The sequence below is a fragment of the Anomalospiza imberbis genome, chromosome 1 (genome assembly GCF_031753505.1).
Source record: "Anomalospiza imberbis isolate Cuckoo-Finch-1a 21T00152 chromosome 1, ASM3175350v1, whole genome shotgun sequence".
Taxonomy (NCBI): Eukaryota; Metazoa; Chordata; class Aves; order Passeriformes; family Viduidae; genus Anomalospiza; species Anomalospiza imberbis.
The window spans coordinates 87,822,622-87,842,012 of NC_089681.1; the positions used below are offsets into that span (position 1 = coordinate 87,822,622).

General features: G+C 41.3%; 2 protein-coding genes across 6 annotated transcripts in view; one reads left to right on the top strand and one right to left on the bottom strand.

The window, feature by feature from the left end:
• The first annotated feature begins 6,316 nt into the window (after positions 1–6,316).
• LOC137479133 (transmembrane protein 14C-like) lies at positions 6,317–9,995 on the top strand. The gene is made up of 4 exons (XM_068199430.1): positions 6,317–6,462; positions 6,805–6,906; positions 8,899–8,983; positions 9,215–9,995. Exons 1-4 carry the CDS (start codon positions 6,387–6,389, stop codon positions 9,270–9,272), a joined length of 321 nt encoding a protein of 106 aa, XP_068055531.1. The 5' UTR covers positions 6,317–6,386; the 3' UTR covers positions 9,273–9,995.
• Positions 9,996–13,682: 3,687 nt separating this feature from the next.
• Positions 13,683–19,391, bottom strand: part of MAK (male germ cell associated kinase) — a 28,330-nt gene continuing 22,621 nt past the window's right edge. For 2 of the 5 annotated variants that reach the window (XM_068199388.1, XM_068199397.1), the window contains exons 13-15: positions 18,430–18,504; positions 16,739–16,867; positions 13,683–13,958 (exon numbers count right to left, since the gene is read on the bottom strand). In XM_068199388.1, coding sequence (XP_068055489.1) covers positions 13,804–13,958; positions 16,739–16,867; positions 18,430–18,504 — 359 coding nt within the window. In that variant the 3' untranslated portion in view covers positions 13,683–13,803. The other 3 variants (XM_068199410.1, XM_068199418.1, XM_068199403.1) reach the window with 3 other exon arrangements.

The following is a 19,391-nucleotide window of genomic DNA, read 5'->3' on the forward strand; positions in this document are numbered from 1 at the left end:
GAGCTGGAGAGGGACATTTTACAGGGACATGTAGGGATAAGACATAGGGGAATGGCTTTACACTGTAAGAGGATGGTTTTAGATTGGATATATGGAAGAAATTCTTTACTGTGAGGCACCGGACAGGTTCTCCAGAGGAGCTGAGGATGCCCCATCCCTGGAAGTGTTCAAGACCAGGTTGAATGGGACTTTGAGAAACCTGGGTAAGTAGAAGCAGAGTGACAAGCAGAGGATAAACTCCTTCCTGTTTATATCCTGGATAGGTCCTGTGATCTGCTTAAATCTATATCTATTATTATATAACATCATAGGCTATGAGTTTCAGTAACTCCTTCCAATTATGTCATGCTTGAATTTGTTCTGTTAGTCTCTTTCCTTAAACCAACCAACCAACCAACAAACAACAAAAAACAAAGCAAAAATCCACTTACTTACCACTAAATTCATGTGAAGGTACTATGTGTTAGTGGCCCAGTGTTCAAATTGCACTTGGAAGGCAGTGCTAGTTGGGAAGGTTACATGAATGATCATGTGCAGTATCATACTGAGGCTGTTGCAGCAGAGGGATTTTATTTCTCATATGAAATCTTTAGGTCTTTTGCGTTGACATCTTGTCTGTGTCATGAAAGCTGGTCTCAGCGAAGAAACTTGACAACCATCTTAGCAGCCAGGCATCTATTGATGTGTATTCCAAAGCATTTTACCCCATTTCTGTGGAGAAAGGTCCCAGAGAGTGCACACAACCCTGAACACAAAGCTCTTATAAGGACTATTTGATTTTCTGTTACCTAGTTTCAGAATTCCCAGGATCCATTGCCAGCACATGATGGGGAGGTGGAAGTGGTGAAATGGATTGATATGAAAGACAGCCATGGAGGTTGTCATGGTAATGTATATGTTTTTCTCCATTTTTTATTCCTGTGCTAGCAACAAATACATTATATTTCAAGAATTGTTAATCCATAACATAGTTATGTGTATTGATGAGAAAAAAAATTGAGAACTTCAGTCAGCTTCAATGACAGCAATTTCACATCAACACAGTTATATTGAAACCAGTGAAAATACACAAATAGCACCCAGAATTAGTTTGTGGAAAATCTAGTGTGGATAAAAGTACTGGTTTCTCTTCACTGACAGAGGAAATTCAGCTGGTATTTTCAGGTGACAACACCCCAGCCTACAATGTCACTAAAAGCAGTCAAGAGAATAGGAGTAGCAGTCTGAATTTCTGCTGTGTCAGAGCATAAACTCATGAGAGAGGATTTTTAGGGATGTCCTGTAAATGCAGCTTGGGTTGGGTTGTCTCATACTGCCTGCAAATCACTTAACACTTGGAGACCAAAGTATGAGAGACCCAAAAGGACACACCAGGGCAAAGCTCCTCTTGCAGCTGCAGGAACTTTCAATTTTTATCATTTTTAATGGGATATTTTCTAGCTCCAACTTTTGTTTTGCTACACTGTCATTGCAATCTTTTCCTACAAAAATACAAATACAGCCATGCATTCCTGGCACTTTTTGTGTCTAAAAGACAAGTGTAATGAATCACAATCAACAAGAACTTAAACACAGGAATACAACTGCTGTCTATACATACAGATATAGTTTTGTCAATTATAGTGATATTTACTGCAGAGAATAACAGAAAACTAGTGGAAACAGAATAAAGATGCTGCATTTCCCAGATCTTACCCATTCTTTAAATATCTGTTGGGACAAAGTTTGTAATAGCAAACAGGATCTTTTACTAGATCAGTGTACCTGGTTAGAAAAATCAGATAGCATTTCAGGCACAGGAGTCCATGTCTGAAAAACAGGGGCTTGCATATTTGTCTTACTTGGCCGACTAACTGAACTGGGGGGAAAAAAAATTAAAAATTAATTTAGATGCAGATTTTGGTTCACCAGTGTCCTTATACTGTCCTGTGTAGGGACACAGAGGGAGATATGGAAAGTGGGGAAGATAAGTATTTTCAGGACTGAAATAGCAGTAACTAAGCTTTGGCAATAACGTAGTGTTTCTATTTTGTGCCTTGGTGTGGCATAAGACTTCCCAAGTTTATTCAGTTTCGTGGCATACAGTGGTTGAAGCAAACACAGCTTTGTGTTCGGTAGATCACAGCCCTATTTTAATTCCACAGTAACAGCCACTAGAGGGAGGCCATCCAACGTCTGAGCAGATTTTCCCTTCAAACTCTTGGTAAAGTACACAAAATCTCAACCGATCAAGCATGCTGCAGAGAAAAAAAAATCGGAGCTTGAGAATATTTTGGTGTGGCAAACAGAAGACAAAAGTCATGGTTATCAGTCGTCATATCCTAAAAAACAAAGCAAGGAAGCAAGCCTATGAATGCTTATGCCTCTAGCAATTGTGGTTGTATTCACGTGGCATGTTAGCAGCACTCTTGAGTGACCCAGTCAGCTGCACAAAAGCGGTAAAAATTGAGATGCCTGAATCTAGGTAGACTGTGTGCTGCACTCCTGCCTTTCTTCTGAGCCAGCAGAATACCTCTTGAATAACAGGAGTTTACCACCAACTTTATGGAAACTTTGCTAATTTCAGGGTCTTCTTACAAACTGTATTGCAAACTGCAGCAGTTCTGTAAGAGGAACACAAGACATTTAGATGTCCTGGAGCATGGCTGGTAACCCGCAGGGAAGGTTCTGAACAGACAGGATCTGCCTCAGTCAGCTTATTCTGCTTTTAGAGCTGCCAGCACCTAATGATGCAGATTCCAGCAGAGAGGCACCAGAAGTTTCCTCCAGAGAAAAAATTCTGTGTAGTATTCTGTTTAGTGTTTTGAAGAGAGGAGAAGAGGGCTTTGCTATCTTTCTGTCATGGAGGGAGCTGAAGAGAGAAGTATTTCAGAGTGAGTAATTATTTCAAATAGGCAGGTTTAGGAAGGTCTAGAGAGTTACGAACTTAAGAGAGGTCTGGGACCAGCCCATCCCCACCTTGGTGTAATAAACTGAATATCTCTCCCAAACTGAAAAATCCCAAATAAAATAAAGCTCTGCTCACCATCTTGCATGAGTATTTATAGTAGCCCAGAGTACAAACAACATCACATTTCATTGTTCAGACTCCAGAGGTGAATAGCAAACTGTCAGTCAGCAGCAGAAGCAATGAGCTTGGCAGTTTGAAACTTATGGATATAATGGCATGTAGTACTCTGAACCTGAAGAAATACAGATATTTTATGGGTATACAGGTACATTATGTGTTATATTATCTGTTCAAGTAAGAATCCAGAAAAACATCACAGATTTCTTTCCATATGTTATTTAAGTTTTTAAAGTTTTTTTATTTTGTTTTGTTTTGATGAATGCTAATCCAGGTTATGCTTTTCTGTAAATAAATTAAACTATTTTCAATGTGTGACTGATTTTTGAGTGCAACACCTGTCTCATCAATCTCTTTTTTTTTTTTTTTTGGTAGAAAGAACAATACAGTTATTCACTGTAGAAGAGACAAAACAATGATTTCTGGCAGCCAAACTGAAGAACTGCATCAAAACCAGTGAGACCTTACCATACTGGTGTTACTTTGAAATTGCAGTAAAAGACAGGGAAAGATGAAAAACTGGAAGGGTATCTGGTAGAAAGGATGTTAAGGAAGGTTAGATTCCCCTGCACAACAGTAACAGCAGTGACTGAGTTCAGCAGCTATGGTGCACCTCCACAGAGAGAGCTTGGGCTCTTGTATCTGTACCTCCTTGTCTTTCAACTTCACTTAAGTAATGAAAGCAATGTGTATGTAGAATCACAGTATTAGAGAATGGTTTAGGTTGGAAGGGACCTTAAAGATCATCTAGTCCCAAAATCCCTGCCCTGGGCAGGAATGTCATTCACTACATCAGGCCCCCATCCAGCCTGACCTGGAACACACTTCCAGGGACACCGACAGATGCAGAACAAAAAAAAAAAAAAAAAAAAAAAAAAAAAAAAAAATCCAAGCACACTTCAGTGAGCTTGCAGTCTGGTTTGGTTTTCTCTCTTGCATATACCATTCCTCTGTTGGTTGTAACAATTCCTCTGCCTTATCCTTTAAACCTTGTCTCACTTAATTTGTGAGCACACAACTACCACAAACCCATCATTTTGAAACCCACAAATGTAAGGCTGAAGCATTGGAACCCATTAATAAATCATAGCATAGCCACAAGAGGCATAAAACTGAAGTAGCCAGTAGGATTGACTGCTCACTGGCTTCTGAGTCAGTCACTGGTTTCTAATTCAGTTAAAGCATCAAAGATTCTGACTTACGTGAGCTGGGAGGTCAGCAGTGACATCAGCGGCACCAAACGATGAATGAAAATGTTGCAAACATAATGAAGGATGGTCTCAAAATCAACCCATTAGGACACACTGACTCAGAGGTCATGATGAGGTGTTACATGTGCAGGAATAGATCAACACCCTCAGCTTTCACCAGGAACCAGCCCGTGATCGTACAAACATCTAATGAACAGCTTGACATAATGCTTAAGAAAAGTTTTACTGGCATTACTCCCCAGCAGAGGGGCACTTTTGATGACCCTCTGCAAATCATTTTCAATGGATTGAAACCAGTTTTCATTGCTCCAGATTCACAGTGCCATCCTCTAGCTATGGCTTTGCTTTCCATCTGCCTCCTCCTCCCACACTAGGAATCCAAGGAAGATTCAGACCTTTGGTAAGAGGGTCATCCAAGAAAAGGTCTTTGCCCAGCAAATCCTGCTGTCTCTTGGCTGGTGACTGCCAGCACGGTGGTGGTTTGCTATGTGGGCATGAAGGGTCACTCATAAGAATGATTAACAATTGGCTGGTGTGTGAACGTCATTTTTGTGAGGGGCACCTGAAGAGTCTGGAAACAGGCATTAGAAATAGGCCTAGAAATAGGCACTCAAGGCAAAACAATGGCATTAAGTAGGTAACACCAAACCTTTCTACCTGATTTGATTAGGTACTTAAACTAAAATGGAAAGAACTGCACCTGTGGACTGATTAGCATGAGAAACAAGAGATATAACTAGCAAATAGACAGGGCGTCAAGCACCAATTATAGAAAAGTTACGTTACCAGTGGATGCTTCTGCCCTAGTTTGTTAAAATGTATAAATACTGCAATTAGTTTGTTAAAGTGTATACATAGTATAAAGTATTGATGATAAGTGAGCAGACCAAGCTCTCTACTTTGTGCAAACTAGAATGAAAGATGGAAATACCTGTTTCAGGGAGTGAATTGGCACCGGGCACCAGTTAGCAAGCCTGCCTTCAGGACAAAGGACTGCATCCAGTGCAGTGCTGGGCAGGCTGCTGCATGTGGTGCTGCGGATTGTGCCCTGTAGCAGAACACCACCATCGCTCCACATGTGCGTGGCGTCCTCAGCAGAGCTGCAGAGGAATCCAGATGCCTTCTTTTGGTATCTGGATTGGGCTTCCAGGGCAAGGTTGGCTTCTGGGAGGAGACACCAGGACCTACCCTTGTGTTGGGCAGAGTCAGGCAGCTCCAGGACGGACCCACTGCTGGCCAAGGCTGAACTTGCGACGACAGACGACAGTCGTGGCACCTCCGTGATAATACATTTAAGAAGCAGAAAGAACTTATTGCACAACAGCATCAGCAGCTGGAGAGAGGAATGAGAACCTTTTTGGAGGAACAGCCCTGCAGACAGCAAGGTCAGTGAAGAAGGAGGACAGGAGGTGTTCCAGGTGCGAGGGCAGAGATTCCCCTGCAGCCCGTGCTGCAGCCCCTGGTGAGGCGGGCTAACCCCTTCCAGCTCACGGAGCAGAGATCCTCCTGCGACCCATCGAGCACCCCACACTGGAGTAGGTGGACATGCCCCGGAGGAAGCTGAAGCTGCAGCCCACGGAGAGAGGAGCCCACCCCGAAGCAAGCGTGCTGGCAGGACTTGCGACCACGCAGAAGATCCACGCTGGAGCAGCCTGTTCCTGAAGGACTGCACCCCGTGGAAGGACCTACGCCGTGGCAGTTTGTGCAGAACTGTCGCCCGTGGGAGGGACCCCACGCTAGGGCACGGCAAGAGTGCGAGGAGGGAGCAGCAGCGCGGAGGAGGCGGTATGGACGGACAGCAACCTCCACTTCCCACCCCCTGGCAATGCGGGGCGAGGTCGAACCTGGGAGGAAAAGGGGCGGTGGGTGTTTTCTGTTTCATTTCTGACTTTCCAACTGCGTTACTGATGGGCAGTCAACCAAGCAAATCCTCTCGGAGCTGAGGCAGCATCGCCGCCGCTCTGCCGCCGGTGCGGGCCCTCCCCGGCTGCCGTCACGGGAGACGGGCGGGACCTCCGGGAGGCGGCCCCGGGGCGGCCGGGCGGCCAGGGACTGAGGGAGGGCGGCCCAAGGTCGGCGCTGCGCTGCCGTGCGCGGCTCTCCCGCAGATGGAGTACGACTGGCTGGGCTTCGGCTACGCGGCGCTGGTGGCGGCGGGCGGTGTCGTGGGCTACGCCAAGGCAGGTGGGTGCTGGTGGCCGTGGCTGTCCCTGGTCCCGGTCGTGCTCGCAGGCAGTCCCCGCTCAGCTCCGCTCCGCTCCGCCCCGCTCCGGGGCCGCTGCCGGCAGTGACCCCGCAAGTCCCGCTAAGTCCTTGTTGCCGCCAAAAAAGTGCAACGAAACTGTGCTCGCGGAGCTGTGTAAAGTGTGTTAAAAAAACTCCCCAAACCCCTCAACCTAAGCCCTAATACTGTGGTTAGATTGGTCTTGTGGATTTACTACTACGGGAAAGTCGCAAGGTGCTTTCGTGTGGTGTGCAGGCTGACTCTATGTGTTCTTCTGTTGACTGCTTTATTTTTTATTCAAGGCAGCGTCCCGTCTCTAGCTGCCGGTCTTCTGTTCGGCGGCTTAGCGGGACTTGGCGCGTACCAGCAGTCCAAAGATCCAAAGAATGTGTGGCTTTCCCTCGGTAAGTGTGCTCGGCAGCCGAGTACTGAGTGTTACTGGTAGCGGTGAGAACAGTAACCCTTTTCTTTTCTAGCATGTTTCAGCTGCCTGTGCCGTCGTACCTATACAAATGTTTAAGTGGTGGCAGGACCCCCTGCCCACAGCCACGAGGTATTTGTGTAAGAGCACGATTCCTGGGTCGAAGACCTGGATTGTCCTGTGTGAATCCAGAGTTGGTGAGAAACTGTCACCAACTGTCTCCTCTGCCAGATTAGATAATGTGTTACACCAACACATTAGGTGCAGGAAACATACGTAGAAAATGTTTGGTTGCGAAGCAGCGTTTTTAGCCTGTGGTGGTGGAATAAGCACTATTTTTGCAATAGTGACAGCAGTGTGACTGGTGGTATGTGGCCTTAGGGAACCCTGGTTTGCACAAGCATCTCAGAGGACCAGTACATATTCCAATGCATCATACATTCTGGAAGAAACAGCATGTAAAAGATAAGAGGCAGTGATGTATTCTGCTTGCTTACAGTAGAGCTAACAAGAAGCTGTGGGTGTTAAGCTCGCAGTTAACTCTTCAGGGGAAGGAGAAGGATGAAATCATTGTGGAAAGTATTATGGAGCACTCAGGTGAACCTCAGGGAGTTCATTTGCTGCAGGAGTGTAGTATCTGGTTAAACCACTACTGGGAACTGATTGTGCCTTTAGGCACTAGGGTATCCTAGATAACTTCTTGAGGATCCTGCTAGCTCTGTAACTACTCCATAGTGTTACTAGTGCTATGATACTATAGCTTTACAGTAAATTAAGACTATTTTAAACCAATAGGACTAATGTGCTGAAAGGCTCTATGAAGCCACTGTAGAGGACCAATCTCATCAGTAAGGAATGAAACATAAAATGCAGCTGTGTAAAGCACAATTTCCATTTGTGAACTGTCCTTCCACTCTGGCATGTTATGGGAGTGGCTGTGCATCTCTGGCATGGGTTTTTAGGCAGTGTCATGGAAGAGGGATGAGCAGCTTTTGTATATCCTATTGTGGTGCATGGAGTGTTTTCAGATGGACCTCTTGAAAGCAGTAATGTGTCACAGTCTAGTACAGCTCTTCATCCATCCATCCATCCATCCATCCATCCATCCATCCATCCATCCATCCATCCATCCATCCATCCATCCATCCATCCATCCATTCCTCCTCAGCCCTCCTTGTGATGTGCAGCTGTGGCTCCTGCAGAGCTATAAGTTGGTCCCAGTACATCAGGAGTAGAAGTGCAGAAACAGGACCTTGACAGAGTATCCCTAGAATACCTTTTACTCTGTCTGATGCAAACAAACTTGAGGCTTTGGAAAAAGGTATACCACACTTTCACTTGCCTTTCTTCTTCAAAGAAACAATGGCCCTGTAAATTTCATGTGAATGTTGATGGGATTCCTTTTCTACACTTAGAGATAATTTGCAGTAATGTCTAAGATGCTAATTGCTCTTTCAGTTTGATCCTTTGGATTGCTTTCTGTTTTCTAATCATATTTTCAATGGGGTTGTTTTCTTTCCAGTTGCAGTATTTACTGCCACTTTCCAGTTCAGAATGTCACAGAGAAATGGGACGTGTAAATAATACTTACCTCCCACATAGTGAATACTGTCACCATCCCAGCTTTCTGGCAGTTTTGAGCCTGCCTGTGTTTGAGGGAATAATCATTCTTTTGCAAGTAAGGGTTGAGGGAGAGCTAGTGACCTGTTCAGAGGATGGGTGATCAGACTGTGGTCTCAACCCTGGTGAAATCTCCTCGCTTCTGCTGAGCAGTGGAGTGTGCTTACCAAAGCTGCTGAGAAGCTTGTAATGACAGCTTTGATGCTGAAGAAAATCAAATTGTTTACTCACAGAGGGAGGCATTCCTGTCTGTACATGTTGGTCTGTTTGGCTGGTGCTGCTCAGTGCCCAAGTGTGGCAATGCTGCGCTGGCATTTCTGTGTCAAATAGTTCTGACTGGGCTTCTTTTCAACAGTGGCATCTGGCACCTTGTCTACTGTTATGGGAATGAGATTTTACAACTCCAAAAAGGCAATGCCCGGGATAATTGCCGGTGCCAGGTAACCACCTGTCCTTTGTTCTTGTCTGTGTTATTGAAGAAACTTTTTATTTAGCTTATTATTTGTGGATTATATTGTTTTAAAAATGTAACATGGTAAGTTCTGTGAAAAATGAAATCGTGTGGTGGTGCTCAGCTAAATGAAATTATGTCAGTGTTTTCTTTCTTCTTGTTCTTTATGGGATTTTTGCCTCCACCTCCCTCTTTTTATAACAACTATTCTGTTCCACAGTTTACTGATGGTTGGACGGCTTGGATTGCAGATGATGGAAAAACCTATTAAGCCATAAATCTGCATCAAGTGACTTGAAGACACATGACTGAGAAGCCCAAAAATGCAACTGCCTAAATGTGCTGCACATAAGTGTAAAAGGCACTGCTACCTGTGCGTTTTATTTTTCATATCCTAATGCCCGTGGGTTGTGTTTTTAAAGGACCGACATAGAGAGCCCTTGTCATGGTATTTGTCTTAACATTTTCTGCACTGAAAGCAAGCAAGAAAATATAACATTAGTTTAGCTTCTGGTCCTGCAGCTTAGTGTCAGCAAAGATCTCCTGGCCCTTGCATTCAGACAGGCGCAGGATTGAAGCTTAAATGCACATCTGATTTGTCCTTCTAAAATCGTGTATACCTCTAAAACCAGGGGAGAGGAATTGCCAATTTGTCACTAGTAATTAATACAATAAACATGCTTATGATGTTCCATCTCCCTTTCCATGCCAGTTTATCTGTTCACAGTGTTTGTCAGTCAGGGTGTTTGTTACAGCACTGCATGTTAGAACGTGGTCCCACAAAACACAATCATGGAGCCAGCTGTCGAGACTCTGCTGTAATGCAATAATTGCATACCCGTGACTTGCAATCACATGTAAGCTCAGCTGTATGTCATTCATTTCACTTTTACATATTACTACTCATAAATCAAAAATATGCTTTATTAGGTAATGCTGAATTGTAGGCACAGCTTTATTAAAATGTTATTTTAAATAAACTAAGAAATTATTATTGCAAACTTTTGTGTTCTACACAGCTTATTTTGTCTCTAATTGTTCATCTGGATTGATACAGTTTGGTGCCTTTCCTGCAGGGTGTCAGAATATATTTGCGAGCATGAATTGTATAAATAATCTATTGTATCCCTGAATCCAGTAACTTGTAAATATAAAAATCTGAACTGGGAGGGAGGTGGAGAGCACAAAAGCATACAGACCACATATTCAGACAAGTATTATATTAAAGTTTCTTAGTTTGGGTTTTTGTCTTTTGGGTTTTTTTTTTGTTTTGGTTTTGTGTTTTTTTTTTTTTTTGTTTTGTTTTGTTTTCTGAGAGCATAATCTCTTTTAGATTTAGAAAATACTGTATGAAAATTTATTTAAAGACCAAAGGGCTTATTTGATCAGTCTTTGTCCTCAGTTGATTCCCTTAATGCCTGAAATCATTCTAAATATAAACCTTCCATAGAGAAATATCCTGGAAGATACACGTGGTTGGTAATATATCCCTTTTCTGGTCACATTTAACTTATGTCCTTTTTTGCACAGATCCTGAGCTTTGATTTCTTCAGCCTTTTTTCTTTGGTGCCTGGTACTGAGAGATGGAAGCAAGAGGGCTGGTCCATTAGATTGGTGAGACTCTGGGGTTGCTCAGAATTCTCTGAGTATCAGGGTAGGACCTTGGCATGAGGGTCACATTCTGTGGTTTTCCTTCCCTCCTCCCTTGTTGTAGCAGCACAGACAGGGCAGTGACCTTGTGTGGCGTGAGCAGGAGGTGCAGAGCTGGGCCAGTGGCCACAGCCAGGCTCTGCCAGCAGAGAGGTGGTTTGCCAGACAAGTCACAGAGATGAGACGGGGCTGAGGTCAAGCCAGTATGCCAGGTCAGTCAGACTGGCTTCCAGATCTGCAGGGACATGGCCAGGAATGGGTGCAGCTCCAGCAAGAGTCTCAGCAGCCTGGTGCCAGGCCAGACAGCTTGTGTCAGAGCTAGCTTGTGCACAGACAGATCTGGATGGGGAACTGTGCTCAGAGCATCTTCTTACAGCCCTTATTCATCACCCTGCAGAGTTCAGCTTCAGGTGTTCACCTGTATTTACATTTCTCTCCTACCTCCCTGCATAGCAATAAGGGGTGTGCAGGACAGCAGATGGTTTGTTAACATGTCACCCTTTTAAGTGCCTAATTCCAGCCCAGGACCCAGCATCGGTAGGCAGGTGTCCCCACTTCTTTGTTCTAATTTGAAAAAGTTAGTAAGCCAGACATTAGCATTTAAGACACTTCTCTTTAAACTGCTTTATGGGGAGGTTTTTTTTGCATCTTCATATTACTGTTGAAGCAGTTTTCTTCTGTAGGAGTAGGATGCAAACATAAATGCATCTCCTGCAATAAACTGAAAAGAGCTGTGACCCAGCAGTTTTGTAATTGTATAATGCTGGTCTCAAGCCAGGTAACTTGTGAATTTGAATTTGTCTTTAACAGAATAAAGACAGTAGAAAGCAGAAAACTGGACTGGTAAGCTTTTATACTTTTAGGTCAAAGTGTGAACCCTTGCTGCTGTCTCCTGAGCTTTGGAAAGCAATAGGTTGAATTGAGAACTGCTGGTAGAAGTAATTTAGAACTTGTGGTAGAACGCTCATGTTCAGGATAAACAGCAGTAATACAGGCAAAGGGACAAGAGAAAAATCTTAGTCTTACATGCTTTCTACCCCTTTGAAATTTTATTAGCATATAATATTTTTTTTAGCATTTCTGCACAAGCAGTCCAATGTGTACCAATGAATCAGAGTTAAATGACTGTACAAAGCCTGTTAGCCTTTTCTTGCTGCTTGCAACAAGAATTATTCAACATTTGTCATGCTTTGCTTGTGGTCAAGACTGATCTGGTTATGTCAAAGCCCTTTCAAGGTTCATTAGCATGCAACAAGGATAGCATGTTTCTTCTAACCATATTTAGTGCCATAAACAGTAGCTGTTTATTTTTCTTCTCTCAGGTGACTCACAGACTCGTGAGTTATCGGCACATTATTAGTTAATTCCTTGACCAGGCTGTGATTTTAACTGTCATTGGCATCTTGTACAAGAGATGAGTGATCAATTTTGTTTTTTAATTATAAAATCATAGCTTTTATGCCTGTTAAAAACTGTCTGAGGGTGTCCTTCATTGCCATAACAAGTTACAGATATGTTCTACAGTTAAATTAAGATGCATTTAAGTAGCATAGGGACATCTCTTAGTACTAAGGGAATGGCAATCACTTAATCCTGGAGTAGTGGCAATTGAATTAAACTCGCTAGTGCATTACTAACTAGACAGTCCTATCCTTGCATAGCTCTTACAGTATTAAAAAAAAGTGGCATTTACTTTAGGTGCAATTTTCCTAACAAAATATTTGACTTTTTGGTACAACTGTTTTAGATTAAATTTCTTTCCAGGAAGTTAATGTAACCCATATATTATAACACATTGGGTCCAAAAAGGAGTTAAAATTTTAATATCCTTTTATAAAAGCCATACAAATAAATTTATTTTTAAAAAACGCTTGAAGTCATTGTTAACAACTTTATGTCTTTAAAGAGCATTCTGTTTTTACTTTAAAAGGGCAAGTTTAATGTTACTATAAAGTCTAAAGCATTTATTCTAAATGCAGCTGTTAAAAGAAGTAACCCAGCTCAACATCCTAATAAAAAATTCACTGTACATTGCAAAGTCCTTTGGGCAATATTATTATATAAGTTAGCATAAAAGCTGGGGAAAGTACTGAATGAACACATAAACACTGACATACAAAATTATTAAAGTTTTGTCTGTGTTTTCAGGTACCTAAGTTGGCCTTTAAGATCTAAAACAGAAAGCAATGTCTTTGAAGAACAGACCAATAGTCTTCCTCACACAGCCTATTCAAACTCTGTAGTTTAGTCCAATCACCCAAAGACACATAGGAACATGACTTTAGTGATAATTTAGGCATTTTTGGCTAATTCACCCTTAAAATGACTGACACACTGCAGTGATTTAGGCTCTTTAAAAGGTCACTGTGACACTCCCTTGACAGGACAGAGATCTTTACAGATCTTTGACCAAAAATGGCAATAAGTTATTTAAAACAGCACAATCTGATTGTTAGGCTTCACTTTACAGCCTGATAAGTAGTATTCAGTACTTGTTTAGCTATTGTCCAATATTGCTGTATCATTCAACAGCCCTCTATCAGCCAGATTTCTAGACCTTCCTTGTGTAGTATCAGTGGATTGCCTTTGTCCTACTGCAAGGGCTTCAGTTCTCATTGCTACATGAATATTTACACCTTACAGACCCTGAGTAACTCTTAGTTAGTTACAAGTGAGTTCTGAAATCCTTGCAGGAGACTGATGCTCTTCACAAAGCCAGTTCTGTGCTTTCACTCTTGCCTTCCTGCTAAGGAACCAGCCTTACATCTGGAAGCCTGGTGCTGCTCTGCTTCAGCCCTTCTTTGTGGTGCCTGTGTGCTTCAAGCACATCCCAGCAGCAGATGTTGCACTGGATGAACAACCCTAACCCTAGCTGTTCCAAAGAGTATGAGAACAGGAGATCTATCTATAGAAAACATTAGGTGAAAACTACTTCTCAGTTTTGGCAATATGTGTTGTACAATACTTCATTGCCTCCTACTTTACAGCCAGTATTTTACATGGTATTATATGTACTATACAAATAATAGAACACAAGGTCTTTTTTTCTTCTTTACTGTTGCATAGTCTTAGGAAAAGCTGGAGCAAATAGGCTTTTCAGGTTTCCAAGTGCAGGAGAACTGAACACAGAGCATGTAATATCCACACAGGATGGCATTTTTATCTGTTTCCTCCATATTTGGCCACCCAGTCTGTTCTCCCATGCACTCGCTGAATTGTTGGGGGGCGAGTAAAGATACTCATGTTTTTTGCTGCTGCATTGAAAGTAGGACCTGGTAATGGAGGACGAGCAGCTTTGTTTTTCCAGGGATAATCTGAAAATAATAAGAACTCCAAATTAATTATGACTAAAAAGGTATTTTACTCCTCTACAGAGAAAAGAATGAGAGCTTACAGATGACTTATGGTCCTCAAGGATGCTAATGCAGCAGGATGCTTTGGTCTCCCTATAAGTCATAAAACATCCTGAGTTGGAAGGGACCCACCAAGATTATAGAGTCCAGCTCCTTGCCCCACACAGGAGAACCCCAAGAATCACATCATATGCCTGAGACCATGCTGTCTATGTTTGTTTTCAGATAAGACTATTTTCCAATAGTTTGTGTGTATTATTCTCACCTACTGAATAGTTATTTTGCAGCAATCCCTGAAGAAAACGCTGAGAATGAAATTCAGTGGAAACACTGATGCAAATGCTTACAACTCTGTATCTCCTATTACAAAACTGCTACACTATGAAAGTGTTCTTCTTCCTTTTATCTCAAATGTTTAAAAAAATGCATGTAAGCATTGATAAACGGATTAAGATTCAAACAGCTTAGCCTGAAGGACAGCTTCTGGAGACCTTCTTGTTCCTTTTGAGATTTTATTCCTTTTATTCCCCTCTTGCTTAGCTCAGAAATCCTAGTGTACTTGGTGGCAAGTCGTCTTCTCTCCATTTCCCATTCCTCCATTGATTTCATAGGATTTATTCCAAGTTTGAAGGCTTTCTGTCTCGCTTAATATTGGCACCCACCTGATCTCAGGCACTTGCAAGAGTGCACTACTGTATTCCTGGCCTTCCTATTCAGATTTCCCCTTTTGACATTTCAGGTAGTTGCTGCTTCCTCGAATTTCATGTGATTAAAGTAATTGCCCTGCTGCAGGACTGACATTTCTTCATGTTCATGACCAATTCAACCATTTTCCCCAAGTCTTTAAAATCAGCCAGCTGGGACCCCTTTATCCAGACTCCTGATACACCCTACCCTTGTTTCCTTGGTATTCCTAAGGTAGTTTGTGCCCCTTCCATTCCTACTTTTGTATTTTAGTCTTATTATGTACTGAGACTCTTTACAATAAAATTTAACATTTAAATTGATGGGGGTTTTGGTGCCTAGGTATCATTCTGTTTGTCAGAGAAAACACCTGGTTTTGGTAGCGTTTTTCAGCAGTGGATTGAACCTGTAAAGGAACAGGTGAGGATCAAGACATTTAAAAAGGGGGAACATCAAGGAGCTGAAATTTGGGGTCAGGTCTCCACCTTTTTGAAAACTGTCTCTTTTTATTGTAGTCTGGCATTCCCTATCTTTCATCAGCAAGTATGATTCCAGTCTACATTGTCTTGGCAATAAAGGCCATTTTTCCTGGTATTTTCCTCAGAAAAATGGATCTTGTATATTACATTAATTTATTTAAATTACAGCATAAAAAAGCTGTTAGAAAAATTTTCTGTTAGAAAAATTAAAAGAGCAAAAACAACTGAGACCATAACTTATTACATTTTGGATAATATAATGCAAAGGGTCACCAAAAATGTTAATGTTCAAATACTGACATCTAGGAGACAAAACCTGCCATTTGCTTTGTCCTTATCTCTCTCCCCATACAACTCTGAAGGTTTTAAGCTAAATACGAGTGGTTTAAGCAATAGGATTCTTGTTCTTCTCCAGGATGTGGAAGAGTATCTTAATTGACCTCCATCTGCCAGCCTTTCTGACTTCTACTACACATATTCTGTTTCTAATTACAGATAACAGTAAATTTTATTTCCTTTGGAACACCACATGTGATTTTCTTTTTTTTGCACTATTCACAGCAGTCTAGAGACAATTGCAGATTTTGTCCTCCAGTGAACTTCCTGATCCATGCATTGTAACTAATCAACTCTTGCAGCTGTGTTTCAGCAGTGAATCAATAAGATAATGAAGTGCAGCTCCAGCCTTTCTTGGTAGGTTTCTGATCAAGTCAGACATGGACTTGTCTGTGTATATGCATACATCTAAGTATATTATATATACACACACACACACACACACATATATATGTGTGTATATGTGTGTGTGTGTGTGTGTGTGCAATCTCTTTCTTTCCCTCCTGCTCCAGTTATCTGCAGCCACTTGGAAATTCTTAAGAGGTAACTCAAAGGAGCATGTCAGCAAAAAGACAACATTATTAAGCAGGACCATATCAGATTGGTCTGCTGTGGACCCTTTGGTTAAACAATTCACCACTGGTTTAGGGCCTTGCTATTTCCTCTGAAGTTACCAGAGAAGTGGGCTGCTGGTTGTGGACAACAGCTCTAAATCTTCACTTGCAAACCAGTTTCTCCTGCATCCTGAGCACTGCTGTTCATCTTCTCTGCATCAGAAACATGACAATGAAGAAGGTGCTCAGAATGTCACCAATACTGCAGAGGATCCAAGGTAACAGTTACATTCAGAAGAGATTTCACATTTTTTTTAACAAATGAATGGAGTGCTAACTACATGACCATTTACTATAGCATTGTGGAGTTACATGTTTCTACAATTCTGCTTAGCCCATCACCACTAATGAACAGTAGTTTAACAAATGGTCCAAATCTTCTTTGCACTTTTTGTAATTATTTTCTCTCTTATCTAACAAATATTAGTAGCAGTAGTTTCTCTAACTATCAGGACAGCCTCTAGGCACCTACATGCAGTTCACTTGTATTAAGAAGAATTTATGCCCTACAATTTTATTTACAAAACTTGAGGAAAACCGTACCAAGGACTAATACATCTATTAGGAAGCATGGAAAATGAACATTTCTCTTTGTCCTGGATATGAGTAGCAAAAGAATATTTCTTACCCGATACAGGTGCACCAAGAGGTGCTAGCTGTATCCGTTGTCCAGCTGATCCAACTTCTTTTTTACGGAAGGAAGAGGTGTATAGTCCTGATGGGTTGTAAGCACCACTACTTACAAAGCCAGGATTTCCTGTTGACATTACAGAATTTTAGAATTTTCAGCTGCATTCAGAAAACTCTGACTACTTTTTATAGTAACTTCAAATTATATTTGCAGTACCACAAGAATACCAAGAATGAGTGTTCTTTAAAAACTCCCTAGTGCTCGTCTCTTGAAAAACAAACATTCTTTCATTAAATTCATTCTTTGCTTTGTTTATTAGTTGGACCCTTTTCAGCACTAGCAGACAGAAATTCAGCAGGAATAAAGACACAGAGCAAGATAAACTTTTCTTTAGTACTTCCACTAAACTTAAGACCACATAGAAAGGTTTCCAATGAGTTGCAGAGGGATGTAGGATCTTACCTTTTGTTTACATCTACTTGCTTTACTGGAAGCTGGTTTAACAAGAACTTAGTACTACTCTTGTGCTCAACATATTTGGCCTAAATCTATTGAAAATAATGGAATCCAACGTCTCTTGTGCAAAGTGGTGCACCACTTGAAGTTGACTTTGACAGTTCCCACAGTTGAAGGCCTGCTATAAAAGTCCCCACAGTTGAAGGCCTGCTATAAGTCAGACCCAATAATCCTCTCTCTTTAACCCTGGTTATAATTCTATTTCTGCCTAGTTTGGGTCCAGATCATTCTTTAAAGCAGCACTACCCTGGGAAGGCTGACTTAACCATCCTTATTTGGAAGCTGGGAAGCATTGTGCATGTACACACAAAATTAGTTCTGAAATTAGTGTTCAGTGGAAGAGTGATCTGTTACAATATTTACTCCCTGATCCAAGAAAATCCCTTACCGTCTTCATGTCTGTCATCACTTGGGACAATGTTAAGACTGCTGGCACAATGTCCAGAGAGAAATGCTTTTCTCTAGTGGTAAGGTTTTGTGTTCAGTAGTATTAAATTTATGAAGTAGAAGGCTATACCTAGTAGTTTATTTTGACCTTTATCATGTGTGAGCATATTTATCACAGCTTCAGTGGTAGTTATAGTAAAACACACTATCTGCTTTGCCAGTTTTTCTGTCTCCTAAATCCCTGGCCTTTGGACAATCCCATAATGTTCCTCTTCACACAAACACTCCCAGAACTCTGTGATAATTTCAGAGCAGATGAACTATAAGGCACAAACTAGGCAGCCTGGAATCCTGAGTTTCCTCCCTTTTACTCTAAGGTAACGCCACCAAAACCTGTGCAAGCACAGCACTGTAAGATCACGGTAACGGGTAGAGAACCCAAATGCAGGAAAAGGTGCAAGTCCTGAGTGCTGTCAGGAACAAGACATCCCTGAGGGGACATGCATGTACTACATTAGGATCACTTCCTCACCATTATCCAGTCACCTGCTGTGGGTTATGATTAGGGTAATAAAATATTCTCTGCCTTTCAAAGCACAGTGAGTTCCAAGAATCCAGGAGAAGTGATAATGAAGAAAGCAAGGTTTGACAAAACAGATTGCAACTGAAAATGGCAGTATACAATCATCAGGAACCTGCATTGTAAGTGTATTTTTTTTTTCAAGAAACTGAAAAACATAAATAGGAAATGTACAAAGAACCAGGCTAAAATTGCTATAAATTACCTTTTGGATCTTCTAATTTTTCATTCAACCTTTCTTTGCATGATAGCTTTTCAATAGGTATAAATAAGTTCTCATCTGCAGACAAGGAAAATTAAAGGAAGCAAAAGATAGAAGAACAGAACTTCAGAAGAAGGGTATGAAGAACCAATTTAGGTGATAGAAAAGAAATGAGGAAGGAAAAAAGCAAGCAAGAATGACAATCTGACACATTAGTAACTATAATCTCTTATTCTTGTTTTCTTAAGCAGAAAATGTTACTCCAAGAGGCTACTTTACAAGGTCCATTCTAATTATGGACAAACAATAAGATCTACCAACAATGCAATTACATTCCATTTACAATTTTAAAGATTTGGTCATATCTTCAAAGTTGACTGATCATAAATTCACAATCCTTTGTAAATAAAGCATTTGTAACTATTTACTCTTATCTAATATTGCCTTAGGGCAATGTTGTGGCTGATGAAAAAAAAGCTCACTTAAATAAACTGTACATAGTTATTTAAACAAAGTAGTATCAACTTTCAGACTGTCAATATGAAAAGAGAAAAGATGTAGTTTACATGTATTGTATTTCTGTGATCCACCTATCCTGGTTCTATGTGTTTCATGTGTGTCTTAAATGTTGCTGTCTCCCCAGTATATGAAACATCATGTGCAATTTAAGATACTGATGGAAATACTAAGTATATTAAAAAAAAAAAGAATCAGTTTTAGTGCTTTATTTCTTTAAATTCTTGTTGTAAGACAAATGCAGGATTTCTGCCATTAGCATTTTATCTTCACTGCAGTTCCTTCCTTGAAATAAGGGGACTTTTCTTGCAGCAAAGAATTTAGGACAAGGCCAGTAAATTGATAAAAGACATGTCTAAAATATTAGGCAGCACTTTTATCACATGAGCACACCACCCACCCTTTTGTTTTCATGGGTGAAACTGCTGTTTGATAGTGTTCCGTGGCAT